We start from the raw sequence: 13,804 nt of genomic DNA, 5'->3' as shown, positions 1-13,804 counted from the left end.
ATGATCTAGAGTTTTAATTTTTCACTGCAATGCAGTGAAGGATGAGGACTCACAACATGGCAACCCCAAATATTTTTTATTTGTTTATTTGTTTTATTTTTTTTATATACAACCCCATGCATTATAACCTATCATTAACTTTATGCTAATAATCAGTAATCCATTAATGATTCACAACAATAAAGACTTATCCATTTGTTAAGTACCCTGTGGAGTTTTTCACCAGTAGTTGTGCTATAGAGCAAAGTTTTAATGAATGGGTCCCTGTATTTTTTGCTCTTGGTATGTGATCACATGCACAAACACAAGGATGACACGATTAATATTCCACACTATTCTCACACTATTCTTTGATTGTCAGGGGTTGGTAATGTGCCAAGAAAAGCAGAAGTTTCCCCAAGAAAGACAGAGAGGAAGGACACTGTTTGCTAGTAAAAATGGAAATAAACAGAGGTTTGTAAAGTTCCAAAAATTGACTTTGCAAATGTTCTTTGAGAAACAAAATGCATTAAAAACATTATTAAGGCCCTGAGGATATGCAAGCAGTGGTGTGAAACAAGAAAACTTCATCTTGTATCTTCAGTATTTACTCTGTAGAGATTTGTGAAGAGATTTCTCTAGTTTATTAAAGGTAGTTTATTTTTTTCAGAGGTACTAAATTTCTGATACGGCCTGTTTGTGGTCAAAAAAAAAAAAAAGAACAATTGCTATTATCTTGCTAAATAATGGCTGTAAAACTTTAGATGTTGTCCATAGTAATGTTGCCATGAGAAAAAAACCCTGGCTTAGTCAAGAAAATCAGACATGAACATGCCTCCTGAATTCGAACATTAATTGATTTTGCATTATTATTACAATGTTCCAGTTTTAAAAATGACACTAATAGGCAAAATTAAAATTTTAAAGTCAGTGGTGATCTCACAGGATACTGATTTGGATGAAGTTCAGAGGGGTAATGCATTCTCCATGCTCTGCTGTTAACAGCCGATTAGGTGACACAGTGCTATAATTAAAGGTTAAATTTAATTTCTTATTTAGAGAGGCCTTATTTCTTTAATCAGCACTTTAATCAAATGATGAAAATGTCAACTTCAAATATTATTTTTCATATGCCATTATCACACTCAGAACAAAAACATGACGGGATCATGCATCATGTTACTTTTTACTGCTTTATCTATAGAAGATGATGTAGACTTGATTAATGTTGATTTACCTGCAAGTGTGTGGACACTTCGGGGAATGTAACCAAGTTCGATGCATAAAGGGTCAGCTGGTAGCAGCCAGGCCCAGGCTGCTTCATCATTTGTGGTGTCACTGTGATATTCTGGGGAGCATTTCCTCTCAACACAGATAAACCGGACAACAACATGTCATCCCTCTGGATTCTGTAGGCCACATTTGTACCTGCCATGAGAAAATAAATGCATTTAAACACAAAAAAAGGAAATGAATAAAACACAAAAACCAAAAGCAGATGCTTTTATGCTGAGATATCAAATTGGACAGAAAAAATCATGGTATATTATGGTATTACTGGGTTGTCACCTACCGGCTTTTACTTCCATTTGAATTTGAAATTGCTCCCCGTAAAGGGCTTTGCAGTCAGTTGCATGAAAAGACAGATTTCCAGCATAGCACCTGATGACACCAAACTCTGTGATGGGCTCTTGAATGGTAATTATTTTCTGAGCTGTGATGTGCATTTCTCTGTTGGTGCACTCAACTGCCACAACAAATGTGTTTGGATGAGTATATTTGTGCACCACGCTGCTCTCCAACCTGAGAAAAAGCACACATAGAAACTGTTAGCAGTGACCACAGAATATTAAAGTAATTCAGGCTACAAAGGTCAGACACAGCAAAGTCAAATCAGACATTTTTCTGCAAATAAAACTGGAGCTGTATTCTGTGGCTCAGGGGTAGAGCGGGTCGTCCTCTAATTGGAAGGTCAGTGGTTTGATCCCTAGGTCCTCCAGGCAACATGTCGAAGTATCCTTGGGCAAGATACTGAACCCCAAATTGCTCCCAATGCCATGTCATCAGAGTGTGAGTGCATGTGAATGATTACTGAGTAGCAGGTGGCACCTTGTATGGTAGCCTTGGCCACCAGTGTGTGAATGTGTGTGTGAATGGGTGAATGTGACAATGTGGTGTGGAAGCGCTTCAATAAGAGTAGAAAAGCGCTATGCAAATACAGTCCATTTACCATTTACATGAAAGCTTTCGTCTAATTTAATGGCAGTATGGGTGACATTTTTGATTAATTACAGATAATGCATTGTGCAAGCTTCTCAATAATAGATGCTTATTTGTAAAAATTAAGTCTTTTTTTTCTCAAACTTGAAAAAGCCAGAGCCAAAGAAGACACTCTAGAAGACACACTACACAGCTGTTATAACACAATGAGTATTATTTACTCTACTTCAAACCCACATAGTTCATCTCTACTCACCCCTCTGGATTCTGCAGATGAGTAACATGGCCATCTCCAGTACTTAGCTTGCAGCTAAGGCCATCCAGTAGCAAATGTAAAAGCCACTTCACACTGATAGTGACGTCATCAAAAACAGCAGCCACAGTGACCACTGTCAGCGAGAGGCCTGGGGAGGAGATAATGAGTAGAAATGTAGCAAAGTACCTGTACACAACTGGGTTTGTGGGGCAAAAAAAAAGACAAGCACACATCCTAATCATCTCAGCAGACAGCACAGCAGCCAGGGACGGTTTTTGCTATAGGCAATGTGGGCGACCGCCCAGGGCGCAATCTATTTGGGGGCGCACAAGCACCCGCAAAATAAATAAATAAATAAATAAAAATCGCAAGTTTTCCACCGCTCATTTCCACGTCACGTTAGTGGAGTAGGTGCGGGGCGCCCATACTATCATGTCAACTTTCTGCTGAGAGTCATGTCTACAGGTTGTGTGCGTCAGAAGAAAAGGCAGCAGGGAGACAGGAGGGCGATCAGCTCACAGCTGCAGAGGCTGAGAGCAGGCTGAGTTTAACTCTCAGAGGAAAAGCAAGGAGGGGGGTGAGGGATAGACTGACCTGTTATAATCCCAGCTGCTTCCAAATAAATTGTATTTCATTCATAAAATTAACACAGATACTTTTACTTTTATTGCGCTATGTGAAAATGTAAAAACTGCCACAACTGTCGGGTTTTTACTGGAACTCACTTTCATGTCTGACCGCATTAAATCCGTCAAGCGTCTGCATAACTCTCAATACGCAATACAGAGCTTCTGCTCAGAACTACTGCCTGCTGCAGTCCTTTCAACAAAAGAGCATGTTGGAATATGCTGAACATCACCACATGGGCGTTTGACGGAGGGAAAAGGTGATGATGTTAAATTGAGTCAAGGGTGTATCATGAAAAGACCAAAGAAAACCATCAGATGTCCAGTTCAGAAAGAAAGGGAAAGAAGAAGAGAAGAAACATTCAAAAGATAAAAGATATGCAGGTCGAGTGACGTTAATTGTACGTAATGAAACAGTAGCTTATACGCCAATTATTATCCTCTTGCTAATATGCTGCTACTTAGCCACAGAAGAAGACTGTATTTGGTTTTTAGCTTTGCTGAACTAGCAACTATTAAAATTTGAGGCATTATGCTTAGATAATACGATGTTAATGGATGACTTTTTTGTTGTATAATGAATTTGCATGAGATCCCCTTTTCCCTTTTCATTTGCTCTGTATAGGTGACTGCTTTTCTTATATAAAATAAACAAAATTTAATAAACAGATTTCAGAAATCATTTATAAGTGCCATCCTTTTCAGAGCTTAATATATTTTAGAATAATTTGGTATGCATGAGCAATAACTTTGAGTCACAGATTAGTTGTTTGCTGAAACTAAAATAGAACCAAGAAGACAGTAAAAAAATACAAGAGTCTGTAAAAACATGGTATGTGAGTGCCTGAAAGGATGTTTGAAAGTCTGGATTTAGGTTTTACTGCTCAGCACTAATAAGCGGGGCCTGAAAAAAACACATTTGGGAAGAACAGGTCTTTTCACGTCAGCCATTTTGACATTTCATAGTAGGAGGGTCCACTGGGACCATAATGTGTTGGCGTAAAAAGAAAGGGGTTGTCGCTTATAATGTGAATCTCTGTGAAGCCACAGGTGCTTTCTTTGGAACCCTCTTGTTATAGTGGACCTCTTTGTTGATGCTTGTATTGGTTTCATCTTTTCACCATATAAACGTCCACTAAGTGAATTCAGCAAAGTGTTGGATGGAAAACAATCAGACCTGCAACATCTTGATGTAGAACTTCCCTGTAGAACATTTATGATTGCTCAGAATTACTGTGACCCACCATCTTTGCAGTGGTAGTCCACAGACAGGTAGCTCCCCAAATAAGGACAAGGTTCACCAAAGGAGTTTACAACTTGACCAATCTGGCAAACCTGCTGGCCGTGGCAGTGAGCTGGGAATCACACAGAGGACATAATCAGCTACTGATAACGCACAGCAATGACAATAATGACATTACTGAAAGTTAAATTGCTTGATATTTAATAGTTTGGTGGTGTTACTCAACTAATGGTCTTACAGCTCATACCTCATCAACATTGTCATCATAAATAGAAAATCCTTAAAAATCGGTTTTAAAGAGCTATTGCAGGATTGACATATCTGTCCCAAATGTCCAAATGTAATTGTACTTTTTTCGCTGGCTTGTTTTGGATTGTATTCAAATTGCTGCCGCTGCAGGCACAAAGAGTAAAGAATCAGATCAAGATACAGATGCCCCCACCCCCTCAATTTTTAGGTAATGGAAGCACACGGTTAGGTTTAGAAAAACCATCAAGGTTTGCATGGTTTGGTACTAAGGTTATGTACGTGACATGCGTTTCTAGTGCAGTATGCTACGCATAGTATCACATTATGTTGTTATATAAAATGTTAAATCATTTTTATAGGGAACCCTGGGAATGAGTCCTAAAACCCCAAATTCTGCAAGCATTTCAGTGCCTCCAGTTCCCTTGTCTCAAAGTCAGTGGGTATTTTGAATGGTATTTTCATTTGATGCCTGAAACAAGGTGGTTAAGACAAGCTTAAGAGACTTTCAGGTTTTGTTCTACGACATAAAATATGTCAGTAAATACCCCGCTCACAAACTCTGAAGCTTTTATGTGTCTTAAGACAGTTGCTAACAAGTGGCTAAACGAGACTACAGATGACTATCAAACCAAACACGGCCATACAGCCTTGCAGGGGAAGCCACGTGACCATGGTGTAACTGCCTTAAGGCTTTAAAACTCTTTAAAGTGGTGTTCATTTGTTAAGATCATCTTGCTGAACAAAACGTGTAAGTATCATTAATGCCTGTTTGCCACCGAGCTTTTTTTCTGCAATGATCCAAAATTCAATGGAAAAATCCCATAGGCTTTATGATGAGGGATCAGGGCTAGGTTTGCTGCAGGGTTGGACTATAGAAACCATCATCCCTGGGGAACTCTATTACAATAAATGATTGACCTCTGATTTCACACGGGACACATTTTAAAGTTTGTTTGTACTGTCCATCTCCCGACCTTATGCAGACTCTCTTGTTCTGTATACTACAGTAGTTACACAGGGCATAAAAAGATGCCGCTGCCCAATGTCATACCGCCTCTTATGGGTGCGTCGGTGCATCAGTATCTGATGCCAAGGGCTACAGTATTTGACAAGTTGGAAGTTAAACCAGGTTGTCTTCACAGTCGCCTCTATTTTTTGTACATGGAAGACTAAGATGTCTGTCCATTCAAACTGAAAATGTCTGCTAAGTCAAATTAAAAAAAAAAAAAGTCAAAATCAGGCAAGGCGAGTGCAAGTTTGAAACTGAAGAGTGTGAGTTCTTATTTGGAGCCCACGAAAAAAAAAATCTGTTCTTATTATGTAATTGAAAGAGTCAAGCACTCTGTTGTGCAAGAGCCACTGGACAAGAACTGGCTGTGGTTGCTATTGTGATTTTGATGTTCACTCCTTCTTACTCAAAGCATACTGGGAATGATTGCACTGCCTGTCAACCTGGACAGAATAAGCAACATTGGGAATGTATGAATGGGTAGTCTGCTCTTACCATCAGCTAAATGCACGAGTCAATATTTACTCTAAAAGAGATGAGTATTACTGATGTATTTTCAAGGCTATTAAGCGTTTATGCTATTATTGGCTTTTTGTCTTCCATAAACATCCTGACGGCCAGTCATTCTCGGCAAATAATGGTTGATAGTGAGACAACAATGTGCTTTGTGATATCTGGCAATCACTTCCTTCAACGGTGGATTGATTTTCATTACAGTTTTCATCCATGCAGAACCTTCTCATTTAGCATCAGTACTGTTTTCCTTTTTTTCCCTATTGTGTCCAGCAAATAAACTAAAAGGAGCTATTATGAAGCAGAGAGTGGTTATTAGTGGATATCAGTTCCTTTAACAGCTCCAGATTAGATAATTGTATACGTTCAAAAATCAATTATAACAAGTTTAACAACTAAATGATGTGAAAATAATTTAGGTTTTCATTAAATGCAAAAAAAAGTGTTTTACCTGTTATTGACTCTACAACATCCACCCAGCCGCACTGACGTTCTGTGGTTGTTGTTGGTGGAGACAGCACAGACCGACAGTAATGAATGTTCTTACGCCCGTAGAAGCTACCATCTATCATTAAGACATGACCGGGACCGCACTGCAGAGTGGTGTCATGACCAGCACACACAATGGATCTGCCAGAGTCTAAGAAAAATATAGAAGCATTACAGTGACGTGGTGATTTATCATAAAGTGATTCTGTATGGTGTGTTTAAAAACAAAAACTAAAAAAAATCTGAATATATACCAAACTGGCAGATAAATTGCAGTTTTTTGTTGCAGTCTTTTGTGGCTTTCCATTGGAAGCCTGAGTCTCTCAATATGTGTCCGTAACCTTCTCCTGGCTGTGGGCTGCTCACCCAGTTTGAATAGGTGATATAAGAACCATTCAGCCAAAAGAGCGCACCTGAGGATGGAACAAAACACTGATTAACATATATATGCCCAGTTTGAGCTCAAGTGCCTCTAAGTACAATGACCTTATCCGTGGTAATAAAGATCGCATATTTTCTCCAACATCTTATCAATGGTGTTTTTGTTCGTAGAATCTACAAACAGAATCACACTTTTGTGGGCAGTTCAAACACACTCCTGACCTTTTTGCCCTTATGTGAGCAGCATGTGTGCGTCACAGAACCTCTTGTTGTTTTTTTTTATTCCAGTGTCTGTGTTAACATGTTAGAGCAGCCCAACATGTTCTCATCCCATCTCATTACCACATGTTGCCACTCTGCTGTGGACTTGCACATCTACATATCACATTTTAGGTATTCTTCTGCGTCTACTGTTGACGTTCCAGGTTGCTGCTACAGCGATGTCAAAAAATGCACATGCTGGATTAGGATTAGGCAACAAAGTCACAGATGGGAAAACCAGGGATTGTTTTGTTCCTTTACCCTAAATTTACGAAGCGGAGCATGTTTGTTTATTAAAAACAGGAATTCATCATAAAAGTATTTCCATGCAAGTTCCACATCATCAGAGAGAGAGTCTGCTCCACTCAAAAAAGGCCAAGTTCTGAAGAAAAGCTTGATCATTAAAGTTTTAAACCTATGATAGTGATAGAATGCCCCTGAATGAATTCAAGCTTTAAGGCAAGAAGTTTGTATTGCTGACTGATGGACATGGAGGATAGGGGGGTAACATGGAATTAATTTTTTATATAAATAGCCATGCCTCCTCCTTTCCTAGGGCGATCACAGCGGAAGTCATTATGACCTTTGATAGAGATATCCTTGTGAGAGACTTTGTTAAGCCATGTTTCAGACAAAATAAGAATGTCAATGTCGGTTGACTGGATCCATATTTAACAAAATCCAGTTTTGGGATGAGGCTCCAAACATTTACACCAATTATACCTAGGGCCTGGATTGGGCTGGACATTGCCTGATAGCAAAAGTAAAAGCAGGATAAAACATTTTTGCTTTATATTAAAAGATGACACAGTGTTATCGTTATTGGGCTTGACAAGTTCAATAAGTGTGGTTTCTGTGGGAGTAAGAAAGTTTTTTAAAACATAAGTGTACAAGAAACGAAGGAAATTAAAATCATTTAAAACTGGCCCATGGGAGGACCAGTATTAAGAGGCAGTACAGTATATCCTTACTCTAAACCGTGTAATAGTTATTCAACAATAATTTGTACATCATTTTAAAAGACTTTCTTAGAAGGTTGAGATTGGGATAATATTTCCTATATAGGATAAATGGTCATTTTGTTTTTGAGACAGCATGTGCACAGAGCACCTCTATTCTAAATGGAGACAGAAAGAAAAACCCGGTTAAACCATTTAAATCCTGTAATTTTTGTTTTTCATTTCTTGCAAAATATCTGTAGCGTGTGAAGGCTTTCTCATTTCGCAGTTGGAAAAGAAAAAGCTTTATGCCAGATAGAAGGCTGTAATTATTGAACAGAGGAGCATGAAAAGGATATCTCAATAGGCACTTCATTTTTTTTCAGGCAAAAACCCAACTGAGAATAAATCGGAAGGAACTGCACCATAATAAATCACAACTGTTCGAGTATTCTATTTCACTGACTTAATCAAATGTGTGAGGGGCAAAAACACAAACAAAAACAAAAATGTAGTAGTCATAGACTCTGTGTGAGATTTGCTCATAAGCATTTTGTTGCAAATGTTTGTAGACTCAACTCAACTGTCTGAGGATAAAGATGTATGGACATCTGCAAGACAGCAATTTTTCAAAGTTTACAATAAAACTTGCCTTTATTCCACATTTCAGACTTCTTACCTTCAGCAGTTGGAGAATATTGCAGGTTTGGAGAGGCAAAGGGTGCTACTCCAAACCATACGTCCTTGTTAGGGTCCAAGAGTCTTTCAAGAAAATACTGAGTTTCTTCATCCTGGATAAATGCAAGGTGTCCACCACCCTGCTCACACCAAGCCTGCGCACTGAAAAAAGTTTGCTGGAGATTCACAAACTCATAGCATGAGCCTCCAAAGGCCGTCTGGTGGCCTGGACAGGACACTGGGGCCTTTATCTTATCTTCAGCCCGAGACAGAAAGCCGAGTGTTATCAGGAACAGCAGGGACACAATTGTCCAGCACATCTTTTCTTTTTTCACTTCAAAAGCCAAAGGTCAGTCTCTTATCTCTCTTTTCAACTTCCTGGAGCTATATGTGCAGTAACACTGCTTCATCCTTTTTGTCTGCTTTGCAGCACTGGTCACATCCTGCCTTTAAATAGACGTGAGCCTCTCGCTCTCAGTGTTTACCCAGCAGTCATCTGTTTTAGAAATCAATGAATACATCACCTTTGTACACAGACAAAGATGTAACAAAGGGAACCTAGGAGAGTAGCTATATTGTTATGGTAAGTTAGCTTGGGCCAAAGGTTTTTTAATAAGTAGTGCCATTTAATGACAAGGATTTATAGATCTATATTATAAAAATCAATGAATGAGTCATTTAACATTTCTTTGTTATCTAGGTGCTGTTTACACACTGAGTCACAACGACACTTAGGCCAAGGCCACCATTCTGTGCTCTATGAGATGAAATATTTAAATCCATCCATCCTTCCTTACTCCCTTTTCTTTCTTTCTTTCTTCCTTTCTTCCTTCCTTTCTTTCTTTCTTTTTTAATAAAGTTACATTCATGCTATTCAGATAAAAGTGACAGGTTAAAGAGAAAGAGATGCAGTTTTACGTTTTAAATCGTAGACCATATAGATAATGTACTTGCCATGATGTCACCCATTGATTTGTGGACTGAAACCTCTAATTCTGCATTTTTGCCGTCGCCATTTTGGTGTTTGGGAGACAGAAATGGCCATATGTGGAGCTGTGGAGGAGCAATGGGTGGGTGTGACGCAGACTGGAGTGATGCGTAACTTTTAACTTCATTAAAATTTAATTTAGAAAACAGGTGAGTTAAATGTGTAAAATACCTGAGCACCTGAGTAAAATACATGAACGGGCAATGTTTTTCCTCTTTTATTTCTTTCAATTTGTTTTCAGTTAGTATAAATCTGTTAGACTGTAGGTTTTGGGCTGTTTTACTCACTATGAAAGATATATAAAGCAGAAACGATAACAATGTTAGGGCTTAGTGTTCTTCAGGATCCAAAAGCAGACTCAAACATGGAAGGGTGGATGATGATGGTGGGTTTTTTAGAAAAGATAGCTGGGGGAATGTGGGAAGCTGGAGACAGGAGGGGCAGGAAGGTCTGAGAGGAAGGTGAGGAGCTGGGTCTGCTGGATGAAGAAGGGCTTGGCAGGGTGTAGTGGTCGCATGGAAGTGGCGAGTTGGTGTAAGGGCAAACTCTGGTGATCACTGAGTCGGGCAGAATAATCTGGCAATGACTCAGTGAGGGTGCTGGGTTCTTATTCTGCATGGTGATGAGATGATTTAAGGCAGGAGTGGAGATTGAATCAGAAGCCAGGTGAGGGAAAAGCCACACCCACAGCACAGACACACAGGGGAGGTGGAAACATGCGGAAGAAAGGGATAAGAGCACAAGGAAAACCTGGAGTCACAGCTGGAGCCGTGACAAATGATTTCTGAAGTGTTATTTGCCCTCCTATCTTCAGTACTCCACAAAGTACTTATGACAAACAAAAGCATGTGTTGTCTTTGATGAGGGTTCTCCTGGCGTGTTCTGTGAAAGATAAATAGGAACATGTCCTTAAAAACAGCTCAGTGTAAAAGTGGATCAACTGTGAACTTAAAACAACAATGCACCAGCATGATTGTTCTGCACAGCAGCAGCTCTGAATTCAACCAAATAGCAAAAAATGATGTGCTTTTTCCTCAATCTTTGGCCAATTCACTATGCTGTTGCTGCTCTTTGTGTGGTGCCTGGTACTTTGTGGGGGCTGGTGGTCTGGTGTTTTGTGTGCTGGGTGTTTTTTTTTCTGTTTCTCTCCCTGTGTTGCAGGGGCTGGGCATGGCTTCCTGGGACTGGAGCTCTCAGCACACTTCCTCCACTTCCTCACTTCCTGCGGTTCATAACCAATCACCTCTCCCTGCAGTATAAAGACGCCTGCTTCACTCTTCTCCGGCACCAGATTGTTTCCCACCTTACCAGTGTGCTTCTCCTCACCGAGCTCCAGTGCCTCGCCGCTCAGCCCCTCACCTTCGGACTCAGCCACACTCAGCACTCTTCCCCACTGACAATCCTCGCTCTCTGCCACCACCAGCCACACGCTCTCCCTCGCCACCCTACAGCCGCAATTCCCTACAGCCTCACCTGCTTCCCCCACCTTCACGCTCCCCGGCTTCCCATTTACCCAGTCCCTCTACCCTTTGCATCATTACAATCATTAAAAGATTTTTTGTTAATTGTTCACCCCACATCTGCGTGTTTGCTACACTCTCACTCTGGAGCGTCACACGCTGATCCAAAACGTACAACAAGAACAAAAGAGGCTCATAGTAAGGGTGCAATTCAAGCACATCACTCTGCATTTATTTGTCCACTTTGTGGTGTCAGATATTTATTTCTTTGTTGTTTCAAGCTATCCCTGCAGCTTTTTCACATGGTACAATAACTCTTCTCAGCCCATCTCTCAGTCTGAATCCCTCTGTCTGTTTACCCCAGTGAAACGGAAGTCATTGAATTTGAATTGAATTTGTCTTTATCTGTGTGTTTAAGCTTTATATCAACAGTCTTGTTTATGGTGATCCAGTATGCCGTGACATAAAATAATATATTCCCATTAGGATGGCTGTGAGTGAACAGCAGTGAACAGCTGCAACCACTGTGTTTTGTAAAAGGCTTTTTACCCACTTTGTACAACAAAAGAGGATGGCTTTTGTAACCAGAGCATGAAAACAGGCTGTTCTGTCACAGTGATTGGCTCTATAGAAATATAAATGCGTCCAAGGCTCGTTGATATGTGCACATTGTGGATTCTCTATTTTTATGTTGTTTTTATTGCATTGTGATATGTTTTTATATTCAATGGCTTGTTCCAAGAAGCATGATCGCTGAATTTTCTGAATAAAATTGTAAGTAAAAAAAAAACAGATGGAAAGCTGGTGCAGCTCGTGGGTGGTGCTTCATTCGACTGTGTTCAACATGTGTCCAACTGACTCACAGACTTTCTCATTTCACAGGTAAACGGTATGCCAAAGGTGAGAAATAAACAATGCAGTTACAAAATTTTGATTCATATGTGATCAGTGCTGCCTAGTTTGAGGGTTTTACAGCAGTTCATGAGCTGTGATTGACACCGTATAGACTCTTTGACTTGATGAGCAATGCTAGATCTTAGTGAAAAGCAGCCCGTCCTCACTCCCAACTTGACAAATGGTGCCTCTTTGTCAGTGGATCTCAGCATTAGACACACCCTTTGCAGCGGCTTGATATGCACCGCAGGTTGTGACACAGCTGTCAACTACCATTGTAGAAAGAGGGACAGTCTGTATATCAAAGGGTTGTAAATGAGTTAGACTTTCACTCAGGAGCCTGATGTTTGTTTACCATGTAACACCAAAAGTCAAAGGTGTGGACACTTCCCACTTTAAATGAACAAAAAAAAATTTACCAGACCATTTTAGAACACTAGGCACAAATTATTACACTGAGTAACTGTTTGAGCCTTTTAACTTTACAAACTATGAAAAGGTTACAACTGGTGTCAAGCTGCACATTGGGTTCACCCTCACGCTGTCGGGACACATGCTGGTCTTTCTCATCATTCTCTCATCTTTCTCTCATCTGATGCTAGAACTACTGCTATGTCTGCATCATCTGTAATGGAGCCTATTCTCCTTGTTATCACTGTGGTTACTATCAGGTGAACCTCATCATCCTGGTGAACCTCACTGTTGCCTTCCCCCTGGCTGGCTGTCTAACAAAGAAAACTTTTTGACCAGCACTATTTCTTTCCTGATATTTGTTTTAATTAATACACATATTGGCTCTGAAAATGCATTATATCATGATTGGCATCCATATGATTAAAAAATCAACAACAGACAAACAGACAAACAAACAAAATAAAAACACACATGCACCACAACTTTTTAGAAAAGATGCCAAAAATAAGGCATTTCAGGCTGCAGCAATCATAAAGTCAGCATGTGAAATCCAAAAGGGACTTATCTACAGCTGGGCTTGTCATTTTGATAAATTCCCGCTTGTAAATCAGATGAACTCGTTCATCTTTAAGAGTCTAATCTAACATCCCTATAGTGGACCCTGAGTAAAGTGCAGGAATACCTTCATTCTCAGAAACAAACAACAAGGGGAATAAAGGGCTGTTTGCCCTCATGTGCATCTTAGTTTCAGTACATGGAATGTAGCTCCACATAAGTTTCCCTTCTGCTTTCTAATGACTTATTCATAGAAAAAATTCTAAATGCCAGTGAAAGTGCTTGCTTTGGTATTCAGTAAATATAGTACAGTAGAAGTTGCACCATTGACCCCCAAAAACAAAACAGTAGTGTAACGCACTGAAGACGTGTAAAACAGGTTGGCTTATCTCAGGGGCTGCAAAGACATGCATATAACATAACTTAACCTGCAGTTATGCAGGGAAACAGGTTGGCAAACTGGTTTTATTGGGTTCTGCTTCAGAGGCTTTCCTGTGTGCAGATTATTTGCATCTGTGAGATACTGCGGGAGCACAGTCTATGGTCACTCTGTCTTTATTTGGTCATACTGGAAGGACTGTTGAACGGGCTGAAGGTAAGGGTTAAAGTTTTTTGTCATTACGGTGCAGAAGAGAGCTGATACTTGATACT

At 39.9% G+C, this 13,804-nt stretch overlaps 1 protein-coding gene across 1 annotated transcript in view; it reads right to left on the bottom strand.

Moving 5' to 3' along the window:
• The window catches only part of LOC121949092 (polycystin-1-like protein 2), a 45,922-nt gene extending 36,674 nt beyond the window's left edge, over positions 1-9,248 (bottom strand). The window contains exons 1-7 of the mRNA XM_088083858.1: positions 8,844-9,248; positions 6,839-6,997; positions 6,547-6,735; positions 4,326-4,436; positions 2,456-2,603; positions 1,553-1,782; positions 1,217-1,407 (exon numbers count right to left, since the gene is read on the bottom strand). Of these exons, the coding sequence (XP_087939984.1) occupies positions 1,217-1,407; positions 1,553-1,782; positions 2,456-2,603; positions 4,326-4,436; positions 6,547-6,735; positions 6,839-6,997; positions 8,844-9,162 (1,347 nt within the window). The 5' untranslated portion in view covers positions 9,163-9,248. The remainder of the gene's footprint in view (positions 1-1,216; positions 1,408-1,552; positions 1,783-2,455; positions 2,604-4,325; positions 4,437-6,546; positions 6,736-6,838; positions 6,998-8,843) is intronic.
• Between the last annotated feature and the right edge of the window lie 4,556 nt (positions 9,249-13,804).

This window comes from Plectropomus leopardus, chromosome 10 (genome assembly GCF_026936395.1).
Source record: "Plectropomus leopardus strain MGB_pleo_1.0 chromosome 10, ASM2693639v1, whole genome shotgun sequence".
Classification (NCBI taxonomy): domain Eukaryota; kingdom Metazoa; phylum Chordata; class Actinopteri; order Perciformes; family Serranidae; genus Plectropomus; species Plectropomus leopardus.
Note: the sequence above shows the minus strand (reverse complement) of the source record. Positions and strands in the feature narration are given on the sequence as shown.